The 17,008-nt window shown below is 36.0% G+C and overlaps 1 protein-coding gene across 1 annotated transcript in view; it reads right to left on the bottom strand.

Moving 5' to 3' along the window:
• The window catches only part of LOC128991618 (intermembrane lipid transfer protein VPS13C-like), a 95,178-nt gene that overhangs the window by 57,898 nt on the left and 20,272 nt on the right, over window positions 1-17,008 (bottom strand). Inside the window, exons 10-23 of the mRNA XM_054414661.1 lie at window positions 15,231-15,456; window positions 14,739-14,926; window positions 14,265-14,434; window positions 12,851-13,112; window positions 11,292-11,388; window positions 10,523-10,734; window positions 9,577-9,702; window positions 9,249-9,384; window positions 8,246-8,353; window positions 7,544-7,636; window positions 7,129-7,244; window positions 6,200-6,419; window positions 4,517-4,616; window positions 3,675-3,826 (exon numbers count right to left, since the gene is read on the bottom strand). Of these exons, the coding sequence (XP_054270636.1) occupies window positions 3,675-3,826; window positions 4,517-4,616; window positions 6,200-6,419; window positions 7,129-7,244; window positions 7,544-7,636; window positions 8,246-8,353; window positions 9,249-9,384; window positions 9,577-9,702; window positions 10,523-10,734; window positions 11,292-11,388; window positions 12,851-13,112; window positions 14,265-14,434; window positions 14,739-14,926; window positions 15,231-15,456 (2,206 nt within the window). The remainder of the gene's footprint in view (window positions 1-3,674; window positions 3,827-4,516; window positions 4,617-6,199; window positions 6,420-7,128; window positions 7,245-7,543; window positions 7,637-8,245; window positions 8,354-9,248; window positions 9,385-9,576; window positions 9,703-10,522; window positions 10,735-11,291; window positions 11,389-12,850; window positions 13,113-14,264; window positions 14,435-14,738; window positions 14,927-15,230; window positions 15,457-17,008) is intronic.

Below are 17,008 nucleotides of genomic sequence, written 5' to 3'. Positions count from 1 at the left end.
CAAAGAGTGGAAATGTCTAGGGCGAAAACACGGTTTGGATATTAATTTCGAGTCAGCAGATGTTTTTGAGGGATTAGTGAAGATAATTGAGGCGGAAAGAGATAGCTGGAGAATTGATATGGTTGGCAGAGCGCGTACATCGCAATATCACCAACAACTGCTTGCCGTTGACCTTGACCTAGGGCCCAGGAGTTTTCTCACTGATAGCATCAATATAAGTCTTATCTCATGGGTCATTAAGGCCCGAGCAGAGCTGGTTGATTTGAATCACAAACCATGGATAACGAATAAAAATCATTTCTGTAGTTTGTGCAATTTGCGTGAATTTGAAACAGTTTTTCATTTTGTTTCTATTTGCCCAATTTTAGGTGATATCAGGGGGTATTGGTTTGGAAAACGAAGCATGCATTGGGAAGAACACATAGAATACATAAATGGTAGGGATTGGCGTAAATTAGCAAACTTTATGAGGGAGGCATGGAGAAGGAGGTGGGAGTTAATTAGAGAATTTAACTACGAATAAATTAAATGATTTTTTTTTTCAAATTCAAAATTGTTTTATTATCTTTCTAATTTATAAATTAAATCAAAACAATAATTATGTCAAACAACTTGTCAGCCTGTCTTCTTAAATATTCATAGTAATTGTTATAGTTTTCATTATGCGTAAACCTTTTAAATTCTAATAATTTAAAAAATAAAATAATAAAAGTTATGTAAACAATATTATGAAAAAGGCATTTTTTTTAGTTTTGTTGAAAATGGATGTAAAATTGTATGTAAATTTGTGTATGTTAGTAAGTGTATTTTGTTTCAACTTAATTTTCATAAATGTGTTTTCCAGGTGTGCCAACCAAACAGACGGTCGTAGACCATTGTTTAATTAAGTGTATGCTTATGTTATGAGAGGAATGTTTATGTTAAAATAAAGCACTTTATTCATTCATTCATTCATTCATTCATTCAACTTTTAAAATTACATTTTACAGTATTAGCATGTGATCTATGGTATTAGTTTGCTAGTTGAGTGGCTGACGTGAACTGTAATTGTCTATAAATCAGAACATTATTTTTATATTGATATAGGCTATTTAATATTTTTTTACACTGCGCAGCTTGAACAAGTTTGTTAGAGCTTTTTCTTCAAATCCAATTTTAAACATAAATTTTAGATAGAATAAGTGAGTTTTTTTGCCTGGTTGTATGGATATTATTTGGACATTCCTACAGACAGCTTTAATAGATACAGTTAAGAGGATAGATATATGGACTCTACTCTATTTATCTTTGCTCAGGGGGAGAGGATCCATTGCCTATGGGTCGGCCGCTTAGAAAGCGACCTCCTCCAGCATTGGTTTAGCATTAGCGCGCAGGTCGTTTTCTAAGCGGCCGAACTATAGCATTTTGATATAAAATTCTTTTATAATAGTACCCAACATAAAATAATTTAAGTCACATTGTCAGTCAAAAAACACCAATTCAAGTGTTCAAGTCAGTAGGATGGTAGTATTCCTTAGTAGCTCAAAACAGGTGATAATTCATTTAATTGTACATTTTATTTGTTACCTAGAAACCAATTTCATTATGAATATTTCAAATGTGAGAAAAGGTTTATTTTGTGAAAGCAGAATAAAACTTTATCTCAAATTTGGAATATTCTAGACTCTCGGCCCCAGATCTCCCTATGTCATGGTGGAAGCAAGTAAAGTCTTCTCCATGACCTTCCCTAAGCCTTCTTGCATCCATATCACTCGATCCACTGTTCTTCTCAAACTCCTAAATCTTACCAAAGCTAAAAGTTATCTTCTTGCCTACCTTGGTTAGCTTATTGGATGTTCTGACTCTATGACCTCTGCTCTTCAACTTCTTAATCTGAACCTAAACTTCTTCACTATCTTTCACGTATCCTAAACCACTTTCATCTTTTAGGCTTTTCCTTTATGATTTGCTTCGTGTAGCCTTCGCCCCATTACTTCTCACCCCCTCCTCTACTTTCTGTCCTACACTGGCCTCTAGGTTTGTCCATATTTTGTACCCTTCTTAACTTATTCTACCAAACAAACCCGAAACCCCCTTCCCCCTGGGGCTTTGAGGGTCAATACTTTTAATGCGGCCACTGGCAGTCTCAAGCCTGCAAAATGAGCTTAGCTCTTGAACGCAGAGAGAAAGTATTAATGTTATTTTTTCTAAATTTAGTTATCTAATCGGGGAGCCTACTAGTCGGTCAACAAATAACATACCTTGTGGTCAGGCTACATGACAGCCTGTAAAAATTATATAGCTAAACATGAGAACACACTTTGTCTATGGTACAAGTTATTTCATTGTCAGTTGTGTTAATCGTCTTGTAAAATTAAATAAATATGAGAATTTTCTTCATTATAAAGATAGTTTTTTGCAAGGCGACTTTGTGAAGATGGGAAAATTGAGGTGAGGATGGATGGAATGGTAGCACATTTGCTATAGAAGTCGCTGCAGTTGTATTAACTTTCTTTGTGGCGTGATGAGATTACGATGAAATATTCAAGTACAGTTAATCAAAGCAAGGATTTTATTCATTTGACTTTTAGTTATGTTGTTATAGTTGTAGTTGGAGAATGTTGATTGTTTTGAGGACTTGAGGCGCGAACATGAAAACAACTCAAATCTGAGTTCTTCCTGAACGGGTCAAAATCCAAGCCAGGTGTAATTTCAGCCTTGTTTTTTCGGGTTAGGGAACCCAGAGTTGTTCATTGCACAATTGAAACTTTACCTATATTCCTCTCATCTGCCACAGTTAGCTAGACATTGTTTAAAATTTTCAGCCCATGCATGGCTATAACCCGCATTACGCGCCCCCCAAAACCAAGAACTCCTAAAACAAGCAGTGGTCTCGACAGAGCTTACCCAAAACCGCAGAAAGGGTCCTATAAGGACACTCACTATCTGGTACTACTTTGAATGCCGGATGATAGGGCAGGAGTTTTTTGCCGGTGGATAGGGCAGCCAGGTCATCGCTAGCCAAGCTGACCAAGTCCCCTGTATTATCCCGCAGCCTGGGATGTGCAAGAAAACCCAAGTTTTTAAGCTGAACCCTCTGTCTGAACGGACGTTCAACACGGTGGAAGACAACGGACTAGGAGCCATACACGAGAATAGACCGGAGTGATTTGCAAAACCTGGTCTTGATTTTAAACAGAAAATGTTGGTGTGGAGAGGAGACGCTGAAAGAATTGGTGCCCCCCCCCCCCACCTTCAGTCGCCTCTTATGACAAGCAGGGGATACTGTGGTTTATTCTAATGCCGGGGCCATGCAAAAATCTCTTTGTTTTGTATACATTAGTTACTTCATGAAATAAAGCAATATATTATTATTATTATGGAAAGTAAAGTTGTCATTGTTGATTTTTAAACCACTAATGTTTATATCCCCCAAACTTCATTTTGACACTTATAATAAAATAAGAGTAATAGACTGAAAATATTGGCAATACAGATAGGCAAGTTTAATGGTTGTTGTTTTTTTAACAATGCAATCGAGTTTTTAGTTCAATATTTGTTGTTAATTTGATGGACTCAGATAACAATCACCTTTATTTCCTATAAACAAAATGCACTGGATATAAACAAAAATACAACTAAAAATAGAAAATATAACAAAAACAAATTTTAAATTTAATAAAATAAGCGCTTACTGTGTTTTTTTAGGAAGACAGCTCTCTCGTCACGCCCCACCACGGTGCCTTGGACACTCATGGATTCTATCTCCGAGGCGTCTTCAGTCTCTCCTGACGGCTCTGCTCCACTAGACTCCTCCGACTCACTGGCCTCACCATCACTGCTGTCTCTGTCAACACAAGGTTTTTTACTAAACAAAACATGTTTTTCATAAACAAACTATACCAATAATGTTATAGTTAATGTGACAATATTGTTAAAGTCACAAGAAAAGTTAAAACCATAAGTAGTCATAAATGTTCAAACCTTTACAGTGCAACAACAAAATCGTAGAATATTTATAGGCAGTGTTGCCAACTATTTTTCAATGGTACACAGCTTTCCTGGCTCTTATAAGGTGATATATTTTTTAAGGAAAATCAGGAGTGAGATAAAAATTCTATACCCAAAATATTCACACACAAAAAAAAAAATGAAAAGAGGCGTTCGGACTGCTTTTCCTTAAAAGCATTTGAGGTTCTTCCCTACAAAATTCTATTGGCGTAGGCGTAGTCATAAAATATTGTGTGACAAGGTGAAAGAGTGCAGGAGTCAGAGATAGCTTCTGGTAACAAATGGCTGCTTTTGTAGGTAATGTAACAGTCGAAAACAACCATGTTACCTCACAATAATCTTCCTTATTGACATAGCACTCATTTGTGAGTCTCAACAGACCAACAGAGCAAGAGATGAACCAGTAATGAGAAAATGTTATGATAAAAAGTTGAAGGTGGAATCAAGACGACAGCGAAGGACATTGATATCACAGATTCTTAACATGCAATCTCCTCTAAGCCATGCCATATTCTCCAATACTCACCCAGTAAACAGATGTCCGATGGCACAAGCCAGTTTCTCCATTACTCCTTCCTCATTGTCCGAGTCAGAGTCTGCAGGGTATCCCACCATACTGACACTCTCTGTGACATAATTAGAACTTTATCATCTTTAAAATTTTTACTCTGTTTGCAATAAAACCATTTATTTCAAAATCTAATTATGATTTTGTTCATCACTTCAAGAAGGTGAATAGATGTTCTGCTGCAGAATTTAAACTAAACCGTATTCCTAATCAAAAGTTAATTTTAAACTGTACACTTTTTGCAGTTTCTTATTATTATAAAACTATTTATTATCATTGGGTAAACTCAAACTGTGAGAGATATTTAGCCAAAAAAGCTTACTATTCAATTTATTTGGTTTTAGATGCAAACTATGAAATTGAAAAAAAAAACTTAATCAGTATTTACTACACTTACTTTTCTTCTTTAATTATTAGCTTATGTTAAGGTCTGTTCTTGGCTTTGTACCTGGCAATGTACCAACTTGAAATGTTTGTTGTAATCTTAATATTTGGTGTTATGATCAATAAAGCTTTGTCTATTGTCTATGATATTTTGTTGGAGCTGTATTCTTTTTGCTTACAGGAATGAATTCTTTAACCTCAGGAACTAAAAAAAATCTTTGAAAACACAAGAACACCTCCGCTCATCATTACTCAGATGTACTTTCTACCACATTTATTTTCGCAGAAGATATCTCTGTGGTTTTCATAGTAAAAAATATCGAGGACCAACATTCTTTACACACAATTTTTTCCCTAAAAACTATTGGAAAGGAAATGTTTGTAAACAATTTAATAACACTTTATTAGAAGAAAGAAAGCAATACCTTTGTATCATAATGTACAGAGCTAAGCAATCCATTCCCATCTTAAACATGTAGCACAGTTTTATAATGAAAATAAAGCCACCGATAGATCGCAATGATGTTGATGACTTACTGTTGAGTGCGCTATTTTTTTAACCAAGCAAAACTGAAAAACTTTTAACCTAAAGTAACTTTTATGCTACAACTATCGCAGTAACAAAAACTAAGGAATAAAATATAATTTTACAGCAAAGTACACACTTTGAGTGGTTCATTCAACCATAGACAAAAAAAAAAAAAAAAAAAAAAAAAATTAAATATAGACTGTCAGCCGTGCAGCGGTTACCATAGGTTCCGGCGCACACCGCTGTAGTTTACGTAGCGCGTACGCCGTAACTCTATGGCGCTCCAAGCGGTGTGCGCCAGAACCTATGGTAACCGCAGCACAGCTGACGGTATATATTTAACTAGTGTACATGTTGCTCGAAATCAAGCAATTACAAAGAAGTACAGGAGTTATTTACAAACAAATAACTTGTTTAAAAACTAATAACAGTCATAATTTCCGATGATTTTAAAAGTGACAACTAAAAAGATTATTAATTAATGGAAATACTCACAATTTACATAACAGTCCTATTCCAGTTTTGAAGAGTTAATTTATAACAATCAAACTGCCCATGGACTAAACTTACAATTTAAGTCAACGTAAAAAGGTATATATTTAATTCTTTTTGTCTATGATTCAACTATATTTGAGAAAAATAGGCTACAGCTGGTCTATATAGATGGGTTGTCTACTTCGGTATCCAAAATTCAATGGTAGTACTTGCTAAACATCTGTGAAACCCACCATGCATAGTCTTGCGGTGTGCGTCGTTCTCCCGGCGCCGTATGAACGTCATGGCTGCTGCCTCAGGTTCTTGTTCATCAGCTGATGTCTCCGAGTCCTCCGCCCCTGCTGTCGTCTGCTCCCCCACCACTCGAGGCAATTTGTGCCCCACCTGCCTCTCACCCTCCATCAACTCATGGTCCAGGCGTGAGGACAGAGGGTAAGCCTTGGCTTGGAAAACCTGCAGCCAAACAGTTGTCTTGTTAAATCACAGTTACATAATTTTATTTAGGATTTAAACTTGTTCAACAACTACTCATTACAAAATGTGTAGCTGTGTAAAGAATTTTATTTTTTGTTTTTTACTTCATGATGATGATAAGTAAAGATTATATGTTATTTGATCTTTAAAGATTTTTACAATGACCTGTCATTTTTAATTTTAATATTTCAGGGATTTGCTGAATTCTTGATGGACATCACAGTATTTTGAATAAAGGAAAGTTTCATATCTTGAATCCACAAAGGACAAGGTTTAATTTTCAAAGCACACTCAGTATTTGTAGTTACAGTTTATTGCTTCCAACACAAAGTTAAGGGTTCAAATTCAAAACCATTTAATTTCCTTCCAGTGATAGCTTCCATTCATATTCAATCAAATTTTCACAGTTGTATGTACAAAAAAGTATAGCCTATATGAAATGAACTATCAATGTTAATTTCAAGCGAGATGGTAACTGGGCAAAGATACCATTTGTCATTGGCCTATCAATTAACGATGCTATCTAACAGGATGAAGTAAGATGGTAACAAGAACAGGGTTTGGACCTTCCCCCAACAAAAATGTAAAATTGCCACAAGCATGAATATACACAAAACTAAAATAAAATAAAATGTTCAACATAAAAATACAAACATACAAAGTAATACTTTATCAAATCACATATTACCTTAAACAGCACTTCCCAAGGCCTGTAGACATTTTCTACCTCTACCTGAGGTTCAATCAACGGTTCCCAAGAGCCTACGTTGGAATTGTAGTAGGAAACTTGCAACTGAACCTCACCTGAAAAAGTTTGTTTTTAAATTAATATAAATAACTTCTTGATCAAATAACTTCTTGATCAGCATTGTGCGTGTTATTAAATTTATGGAAAGTAAATAAAAGATACGTCTTATAACACTTAAAACATATATTTACGCTTATACTGTTACTCACAAGACGGTAAATATACAAAAAAGATGGTAAGTGGTTAGTGGTAAGTGGTTACCAGATACCGTTTGTATCATGAATCAACAGATATCGGCCTACAACTCATTCATTGCAGTATTGGTGTGACATTACCAAGAGGCCACTGTACTGACCTTGCATGTGAGCGGACGACGACCAGTTGTGTAACCCTGCCTCTGCTGCAGCTCTCAACATGATCACAGGAACATTACTGGTGTTGTGGGACCCTAAAACAATCACACATCTCTGTTACTACTTGCGTAATAGTTAACAACAAGTTACACAGTAGAGCACGGAACGAGGTCCCAGGTTCAAATCGCACCAAATCACCAATGGATTTTATCTATGTGATAATGCCGCAGCTCCTAGGTAACCTAGGTCTAGCCTGAAGTAATGAGAAAAACAATTCTGGGTTCATGACTAGCGTTCTAGGACAGAAAAAAATAAAAAAAGCCCAATCACACAACATTGCTTAACACTTTGTCAAAACATAAACTCCATTGTTGATTCAGAAAAATATTCAATCGTCCAATCCCCATTTAACCAATTCACTGGGAATTGATCATCACAAATTTAGCAATACCAGTGTCATGGGTGTGCTAAGTCTTTCATATCAACTTCCACTGGTAAAGTTCCTCCTCTTCCATTTGCTGTAGTTTTTTTTTATTTGAGTATAAGTTATTTTTTTGAGAGGTATTGTAATTTATTTTATAGTTTTCCAAAGCTAGTTTTCTCATGACTTTCTCTTAGGCAGATACGGTTCACAGAGTGATTAAATAAATTTTGCTCCCAAGAACAAATTTATTTTTAAGTACCGAATAAAAATTACAACCAACCTCCCACAGGTGATTCCAGTTCCAGCACCAGTCGTAACTTGGTCATGCAGACTGTCAATGACTCACTGAGTCTCCCCTCACCTGTCCTGGTGAACATTGGGTGCTCTGCTTCAAACAACACAAACAGTCAGATCACTAATGTGAAGAATGTGAGTCACATGGATGTTTATGTGATGGAACCAACATGGTAATCATTGCATTTATACACTTGTTTTGATAAGTAGAAAAATTTTCTGATTGGAAATTGCAATGTTAAATTGAATAACAAAATAATTCTATTCCTAAAAGTATAAAATAAAAATTAAAATATAATAACATAAATGTTATGTAGTAAGAACAAAAATAGGTGGATTACAGAACTCCAGTAAGAGATTGGGAAATAAAATTTTACACTGAACAATTGTAAGAACAAGAAATACAAGAAAAGACATTTCAAGACAAGAACGCTTTAACACACCGACAAAAGTTGGCACCAGACCAACCGAACTATATTGAGTAAGTGTGAGCTTAGCCTCAGACGGAGGATGTTATAATCGTTGCCAGCCTGAAGCTTAGAATGCGAGCTTTATTTTGGTGTAGGTTGGTACAAAAATTTCCCGTAAAGTCCTGTCTGACAATGCTTTTGTCCCAGTTTTGGGAAATTCTCTATTCGACCCACATTACAAAGACACTGGCTATGGATCCGACAGTGCTGCTACCTTTGGGTGTTTCAGTGAACTACATCCACCCTCGGGGTAACGCAGCACAATCATCACTGCTCTTTTGTGATTTGTCAGCCTAAAATATATGAATGCCAATTGTGTTCGCTGATTCGCTGGCGCACGGGGGCTTTGGCCGCCACTGGAGAGTGCCTGTACATTGTTTTAGCAGTCAACGTTTTAAGCACAAACTGGAATAGGTGAGATCAGAAGATAATAAATCACAAGATAAGAATATCATTTTTTTCTAAATAAGGCAATTACAACACATTCTCTACAGACCTAGTAAAAATACCAATCCCTACCAGTGTGCTGTGGGAAAACTTGAGGCAATATTTTCTTGGGCGACCACAAGTCCTCAAACTCGCTGGCCATGTGACAAATGTTGGTCAGAGGGTCAGGCTCTTCAGTCTGCAGATGCAGGTTGATTTCTTCCACAATCTGATGAGCAAAACCATTCATCATACATTATGTGTTTACAAACGTGGTTTTTTTAGACCCCTTAGATTAACAAGACTCTACCACAAACACCCAGAAAAAAATTAAGACTTCGAGCAGTAATATTTTCAGTGTATGATCACTAACACAAAATGAAAATAATGAAATTTTAAAGACTTGATGTAAATCACTTACGTCTAAGAGTGTGTGAACTATGCTTGCTGACAATCTTATGTCAATGGTACTCATGCTGACTAGGACCTTGAGACCTTCCTCACTCTTGAAAGTTTGGGAGAACTCGAGATCACATGGGTGTAAGACCTGTTAACAGGAAAACCTTTGCATAAACATCATAATAATAATAATAATAATTCTTTTATTGCAGTCGACAAAGTACATTGCATTACAAACGTCAATAAATAAGGTTTGTGAAAAAGTCATGTTAAATCTTACTTTTTGTCACAATCATCTGCAGACCTCATTGCAACACAACCTTCAATGGAATCTCTCTTATAGGTAAATAAATATACGTCAAGTCATAGGCTCAAGAAGAACAAAGAATATAGGGGTAAGCAAGCTCACTTTTTTCTCCCTTTCGTAGATAGTTGTCTCAGGATGTTCCTGAGGCAATCCAAAAAGGATAGAGTAATGGTAAGGGTAATTTGAAGAAGGAAGCACCATCGTCTGTTCAGGATCTATGATGGGGATAAAGCATTTAGGAAGTGTGAACAGTGATGAGACCTACTTAGAGCTGTGGTAAGGGAAAGCACTCATGGAATCATGGTGAGCATCTGCCTCAGGCAGAATGCATCAGTTTATTAAGTTCATAATGCCCTCGGACACAGTTTGTCCCTGCTCAACCAATCATCATGGTAGATCATTATAGTACAAAGAGGATTTTGAAGTTTGAAACTATTAGCAGATCATAAAACAATTATTGGACCAGTAAATGTTAGTCTTATAAGTTTAAATACATTTTAAAATACTGAGACCCCAGGATCCACAAACCACTGGGCCCCGATGGTTTAACCCATAGTTGGTTTGCAACTCTGCTCGACACACCAATAGTTAAAAATTGGAATACACACAGAATTGTCTTGTAAAACGAGTGTTTTCGCCCACACTATAGATAGGTACTCACAAGATGAGGTCTCTTCTTATTGCTGGACACTATATGAAGTCCGGAGAGGGAGCAGACAAGGTTGCTATGTCCCGGATGACGACTGTAGTCCAACAGGAACTCTGTCCGGAGCAGTAGTGCCTGGCCCCCGCCATCCTCCCCCACTGAAGCTGACCCCCCACCTGCAAACAGCATCACCTCCGGCCTGCGCAACTGCAGCGATATTGACAATCCTGCCATAACATATGATATTTTTGATAAGTTTTGTTTATTTAAATACAATTTTAAATAAAGAACAGGAGGCGTGCAGCATGAACGATTGTAATAATGAAAACTTGAGTTCAAACTTCAAACTTCAAACAGGATCTTTTTAATTTTTTGGTAGGTCTACAGTTTTACACTAAGTGCCATTCTTACTAGGTAGTGGTACAGGTCTTACTGGAGATAGGTCATGTTTATTGTCATACAGGTTGCAATTATTCTCACACTCAAGACACTCATGATGGATTTTTTTACTTATTTTTGTAACTGGTTGTTTTTTTATGAGTTGGTATTTTGCTTACCGTAGTGATTTGGATTTTGATTTTGGTTTAGTCAAAATGAGTATAGTAGAAAATCTATGAACAAACTATGAGGCTAGTCTGCATGTCAAAAAATTGTTTGAAAACCAAACAAGGTATTAAACAACGTTTCAGTTTACTTGTTTTACTTAAACAACCTTAAATCATAGTCTTCATTAGAGGTAAATAATTAGCTTGACATATTTTTATTTGATCTTAGCTATACAAACCTGCTTGATCATCTACACAAGACGCCCCTGAGGAGAAGTAGCCACTGGTGCTGTCATTGGAACTGGGAGGCCTCGGGTGTTCCATGGGGGCTTTACCCTGTACCACAAAAACATAAATAACTCTACATTAAAGTAGTATACAGTATAAACCTGCTAATCCAGCATCCAATGGTCTGGTACTTTTAATGATTCAGTATTAATACAAATGTATAACATAAATATTGAATCTGTTTTAAGCCAAATTAAAGCGTTTGGTAGGATCGGGAGGGATCGGCTAGCATCAGGAGCAATTGGCAGAGTCAGTAATAATCGGCAGACAATGTAAAATTAACGGTATGATTGCTAGTCTCAAAATAACATATTTTTAAAATGACGATCAGTTATCTAGCATTATCTAGTCCCGAAATACTGGATTAGCAAGCATGTACTGTATAAACCTTAACCTTCCAACACTTCTACAAGAACCTATAACTGATCTGTTCTACAAAAGTTGAATGAAACCTGCCTGCTAAATTTACATTTGTTATTTAAAGTTAAATCATACTAATATTATAAATGTGAAAGTTTGTGTGTTTGTTTGTTTATTTGTTTGTTTGTTTGTTTGAAGTTCAATCACGCATTAACTACTGGTCGGATTGTGTTGAAATTTGGTATGATGATAGCTCACATTCCCGATTAACATATAGACATATTCTTACCTCAAAAATCCTTTATGGTTTACCAACAGGGTGCAGCACCATTAGTTCTTTATACATTTATGACAACAGCTAATTTGAACTAAGCAGCAACGAAACCCTGAGTGTAAGAACTTTACTTCTTTCTATTGTTTAGGTGAAGTGGTAGAACATTATGGCTATGGTAAATATTCTATATACTATATTATACCGTAGATTATAGTAAACAAAATTTTCTCAAAACGTGTCCTCTCTCATTGCAAATCCAAAGCATGAGTAGGGCATATTTAACTACAATAAGCATTGTATACCAACCCCGAACGAAGGACGGGTAGGTACTCAGCTATTTAATTAATAAATCGGAGCATTGCCAAGTGATTGTCTTAACTATTGAATGTCATTCATCCAGCTGTAGTCATAGTTTTAAATTTGGAGCAAGAACTAGATTGTATCACGAATCCTAGAAAAGACTCGTTATGGATCATAAACATAAACAAATTAAGTTTTTAGCCCGAAAGTAAACAAAACCATATGTTGATTAATGCTTTTAGTATAGGGGTGTGTTTACTTTCAGGCCAAAAACGTCATTTGTTTAAGTTTATGATCCATACCGGTATTTTTCTAGTATTCGTGGATTGTATATGTGTAATTGATACACAAATATAACCATTATTACAAAAACTGTATTTTCCTCTAGGGCTATCAAAACAAAAAAGGAAATCGGTCCCAGATTTTACCCTGCCACTTACGGTAATAGCTTCTTCCCTATAGGAAAAATTTGCTTATAAATGCAACATCATTCTAAACGTTGAAAAACCAACAAACCATTCATGAAAAACCTTAATTAGGGGGGACACAAAAACAAACATAGCTTCTTTTCCTCACCTGCACACCTGTGTCACCAACATAGCCATGATTGATGACTCCGCCCTCGCAGGTCTTGTCCCCGGGTAGAGCGTCGAGCACAAAGCGGCCAAGCTCCAGTACGAACGGCACAGACAGGTTGAGTCTCGTCCGCTCCACCAGCACGTCCACGCAGCGATCGCCTGTGTGGGACTGGCGGAACGTGATGTCTACGATGGGTGGAGTGGAGACTGACACGTGGCTGTTGCTCTCTTGTTGGTCGCCACCGTGCGACTGGAAGATTCTGTATAATAAGTTTTACAATTTGTATGATTTTTTGAGTGTCTGCGCCAGTGATGTTTTGGTGTTTTGTAAGAAGGTATATTAACACCAACACTTTCAAGGGAGTGGTCCAAACAAACCAATTCCATTCCAAATTCATTAAATGTTTTGTGGTTATTCTGAGAACTGAATCTGTCCCTCTCGTACTATAGTCTGCTACCCTAACCAATTGTGTTCCATATAGGTTTTAAAATTTAAAACTTCTGACTAATTTTCTCACATAAGATTTTAAATAGCAATACATTATGACCTGAAAATGTCTATTTTTTGCAGCACGAAACAGCTGTAGTAGGCTGGTTGAATTACCCTAAGAATTGTTGTAACAATAACACGGACAACTAAAATCTTAATTTCTTAACTCTGATGAGTTAGAGGCATAGATAATTAAAATAGAAGAATCCAATTATATAAAAATAATTATTTCCCCACTTTTTATAGGACGCATTTCTTTGAATTGTAGCTTAAATATTAACAGCAATTAAATATCCAGCTAATCATAATGTAAACAAATATGTTCTTCATAAGGATAACATGGGAACTTTAAAAGCCACTGGGGCAGAGCCCAAGGGCCCTTTTCAAAAATGTAAAACCAGTTTGCATATCTACGCAACACGCTCTTTCCAATGAGACCGCAATGGATAAAATCGTTAAGAAATGGCGGAGGAGTTCAACTGACAAATTTCATGTTGGCGTATTAATTATATAGATAATTATTTCCCCACTAGGCCTTTGCGGATTGGATAAAATTTGTTCTCGGGCCGGATGTGGCCTGCGGCCTGTAGGTTGGAGACCCCTAGTGCTCTATAGACACTCAATAACGGCAAAGTAAAAAGTTATGTTTGTCTATATGTATGCACATTGAAAGACTAAATTCAGTATTTAGTGTTTAGAAAGTGCTGTGGTGGCCTGACTGATTAGACAATTAAAACAATGCTAGTTTTGTAACTGTCATTCTATTTACTTCCTTCTGAAGAAGCCTCAATATGTAAAATATCAAGCATAAAGTGTTGTAAAATTTTTTGGTGCCATCAAATGCCAGGATCTCTTTAAGTAAGCATTTTTTATGAATAATGCATGTTTGCTAGTCTCGTCTAAAGGCTGTGTTTATCCTTACTTCCTGATGCAGTTGTTGTTGTCAGGCCGGATGTCGCGCAGGTGGCAAGACTGCAGAGACATCTTCAGCTCCATGCTGTGGTCCGTGTATGACTCTAGACTCAACATGGCCTCTCCTGTCACCAGCTTGCACAATCCGTGGTTCAAGTCTCTCACTGGCGAACTCAGCACCTGTGTGTTAAGTTTAGGTTTATATTTGGTGTTATAAATTACTTTTCAACTATTGGAAGGTATTTGTTGCTATAATTGTTGATTTCTCCATGCCAATAAATGAATAAATATTTAATAATCTGTGCTAAACTCTGTTGTTTACAAATAAAATAATTTAAGTGAAACTATCTGTCAAAAATAATTTCATAAAGTATCATACCTCCAAACCTATTATAATCCTATTAGAGATTCAGGATTACTAGAGAACAAAAATGCAAGACAGCCCTACGATAAAAAAGCATATTGAGAAATTACAAAACAATACCTCATCCATGTCACTGAACAGAAAGAGTTGCAATCCGTCAAACTGAAAACTGAGAGAAGCCTCTTTGCGGACTTGCTCACTGTGAGAGAAGAACGCAGCCAGTTTGCGGACGGCTGGGTCCTCAGAAACAGCTGATGGAGAGCCAGGGTCAACCAAGGACACAGAGTGCCAACTGCTGGTTATCTCACCTGAAATAAATCTTGTTGTAAATAAATTAGCAATTTATAAAACACTCCTTGATTTTGAAAGAATAAATCAACGTTCTTGAATTCCACCAGCAGTAATGCCTTTTAAACAGCGACTCACTTAAATTCACCATTTCAATGTCATTATGAAATTTATTCATTCTTCGACTCCTGATAGTTTCAGATTTTTTATCCTATCCTAAACAAAAGTGTGGTCCGAAGAAGTCCAAACCAGTAAATGCAATAACCACTAAAGGTGCTCATGTCACCATACATTGAAACGCTGAGAGATTTTGACACAACTCACCGATGAACCGGCCGTCGTTGAAGTTATCAGACCACACTGAGAGCAGAGTGGCAAGGTCTCGTTGGCCCAGGTTGATCCTGATGTTGTCTACGACACCCAGCACGTTGTACAACAACAGCTGGCTGCTGGATGGCACATACACGTGTGACTGTGCACACATTGCCGTGTGGTACGCCACTGTACGCTTCACATCCAGCCGCACACTTATCGGTTCAATGATCGGCTCCTACACAAAATATCTGTTAGTTTTAGAGTTAAAATTTCTTTCACTAAGTGTGTGTGGTAAAACAAACAAAAAAATTAGTAAATTTAGCGCAAATAATAAATATTATATGTGCTTGTATTGACAAACTATTTCAAAGAGTTATATTTTCCCGTTTAATGACTGTGTTATCAAAATGAAATCAAATCATTCTTTATTCATTATACACAAAGAACGTGTATTGAATAGAGTCAAATAACTAATAGGCTATAAATACATCTAGCCTATACAAAAATACAAATTTTGTTCCCAACATATACAGCAATTAAAAAACCTAAATTTTTCAACTGATACACAACCTTACTTCAAACCTTAAACTTTTTCAAAGTAACTTATATTGGAGATATTGGCAATTAATAATGAAATGCATAACTAAATTTAAATGTTCAACAAGGCCAATATATAATAGTTTGTTTTATTCACAAGCGCTTTTGGAAACTAGGCACAGTTTGAAAAAAATTGGTTCTTTAAATTTACGGTAAGCTATAGTATAAAAAATGTAATAGCCATAATGTTCTACTACTGCACCTAAACAATAGAAAAAATTAAACATTCGCACAATGTCACAAATTATTCATCTATACTTATTTAAAACGCAAGCAGTTTTTTTGTGACAATTACTCCTCCGAAACTACTGAACCGATTGACATGTTTTTGGTGTCATTGGAAAGAGCGTAACGTGAAGTTGTGCAGGAAACTTTCTTTTTAGGGAAATAATTAGAGAGTGAGGCCCTGGAGCCCTTTCAAGTTTCGTATTTCTCCATAAGGATAACATAGGAGATAATTTTTATTTACAGAAACATATGATTGTTACTTGAACATAGTCAAAGTCTACTACATAATAATTGCTGTGTATTATGACTTTTAATGTATACTACATTTCAATCAAGGATTGTATACCTTAAAGTTAATAATAATGGATCTTACAACTTTATTATAATGCTGGGAATAGTAAAATTTAGTTGAGAATAAGTTACCATGATTTAGAAAACTTTACTATAATAATTTATGTATTTAAAATCACAAATCTTTGACATTCATTTGAAACAAAACAGCTGATCGACAAATCAAACAAATCATCTACTTCATGTGAATAATGTTGTTACACAAACATAAGTTTTTTTAACCAATAACTTGATTCTGTTTTACTTGTGGGTGTATTTTGGGTTTGCAGTTATGAAAGCACCAAGCCAAGTAACTTAAGCACTTTAATTAAAGAGCAGAGCAGCACTATTCTTCACAGACCAATTTCAATCATGAGCAACTATATTATGATATGTTGTTTTAAGTAAGGCTACATCTTTTAATAGGTTACACATATTCATTACGGAAAACTTTGACAAGGGTAATCTTCCTGAAGACTGAAATCGTAGTGTTCATGGAAGTGCTTTTGTGGTTAAAATATTATATTTTTAGTGTTTATTTTTAAAAGGGTTTTCTTCAAGCAGCATTTTTATGACCCTCAAAATATGCTACATAGGAATATTGGTTTGATATGATAAAATGTTTTGTTAAA

This window comes from Macrosteles quadrilineatus, unplaced genomic scaffold, assembly GCF_028750875.1.
Source record: "Macrosteles quadrilineatus isolate MER2022 unplaced genomic scaffold, UCM_ALF_1.0 Scaffold_4__1_contigs__length_99947679, whole genome shotgun sequence".
Classification (NCBI taxonomy): Eukaryota; Metazoa; Arthropoda; class Insecta; order Hemiptera; family Cicadellidae; genus Macrosteles; species Macrosteles quadrilineatus.
The sequence above is the reverse complement of the archived record's forward strand: the minus strand, read 5'-3'. Positions and strand labels throughout refer to the sequence as shown.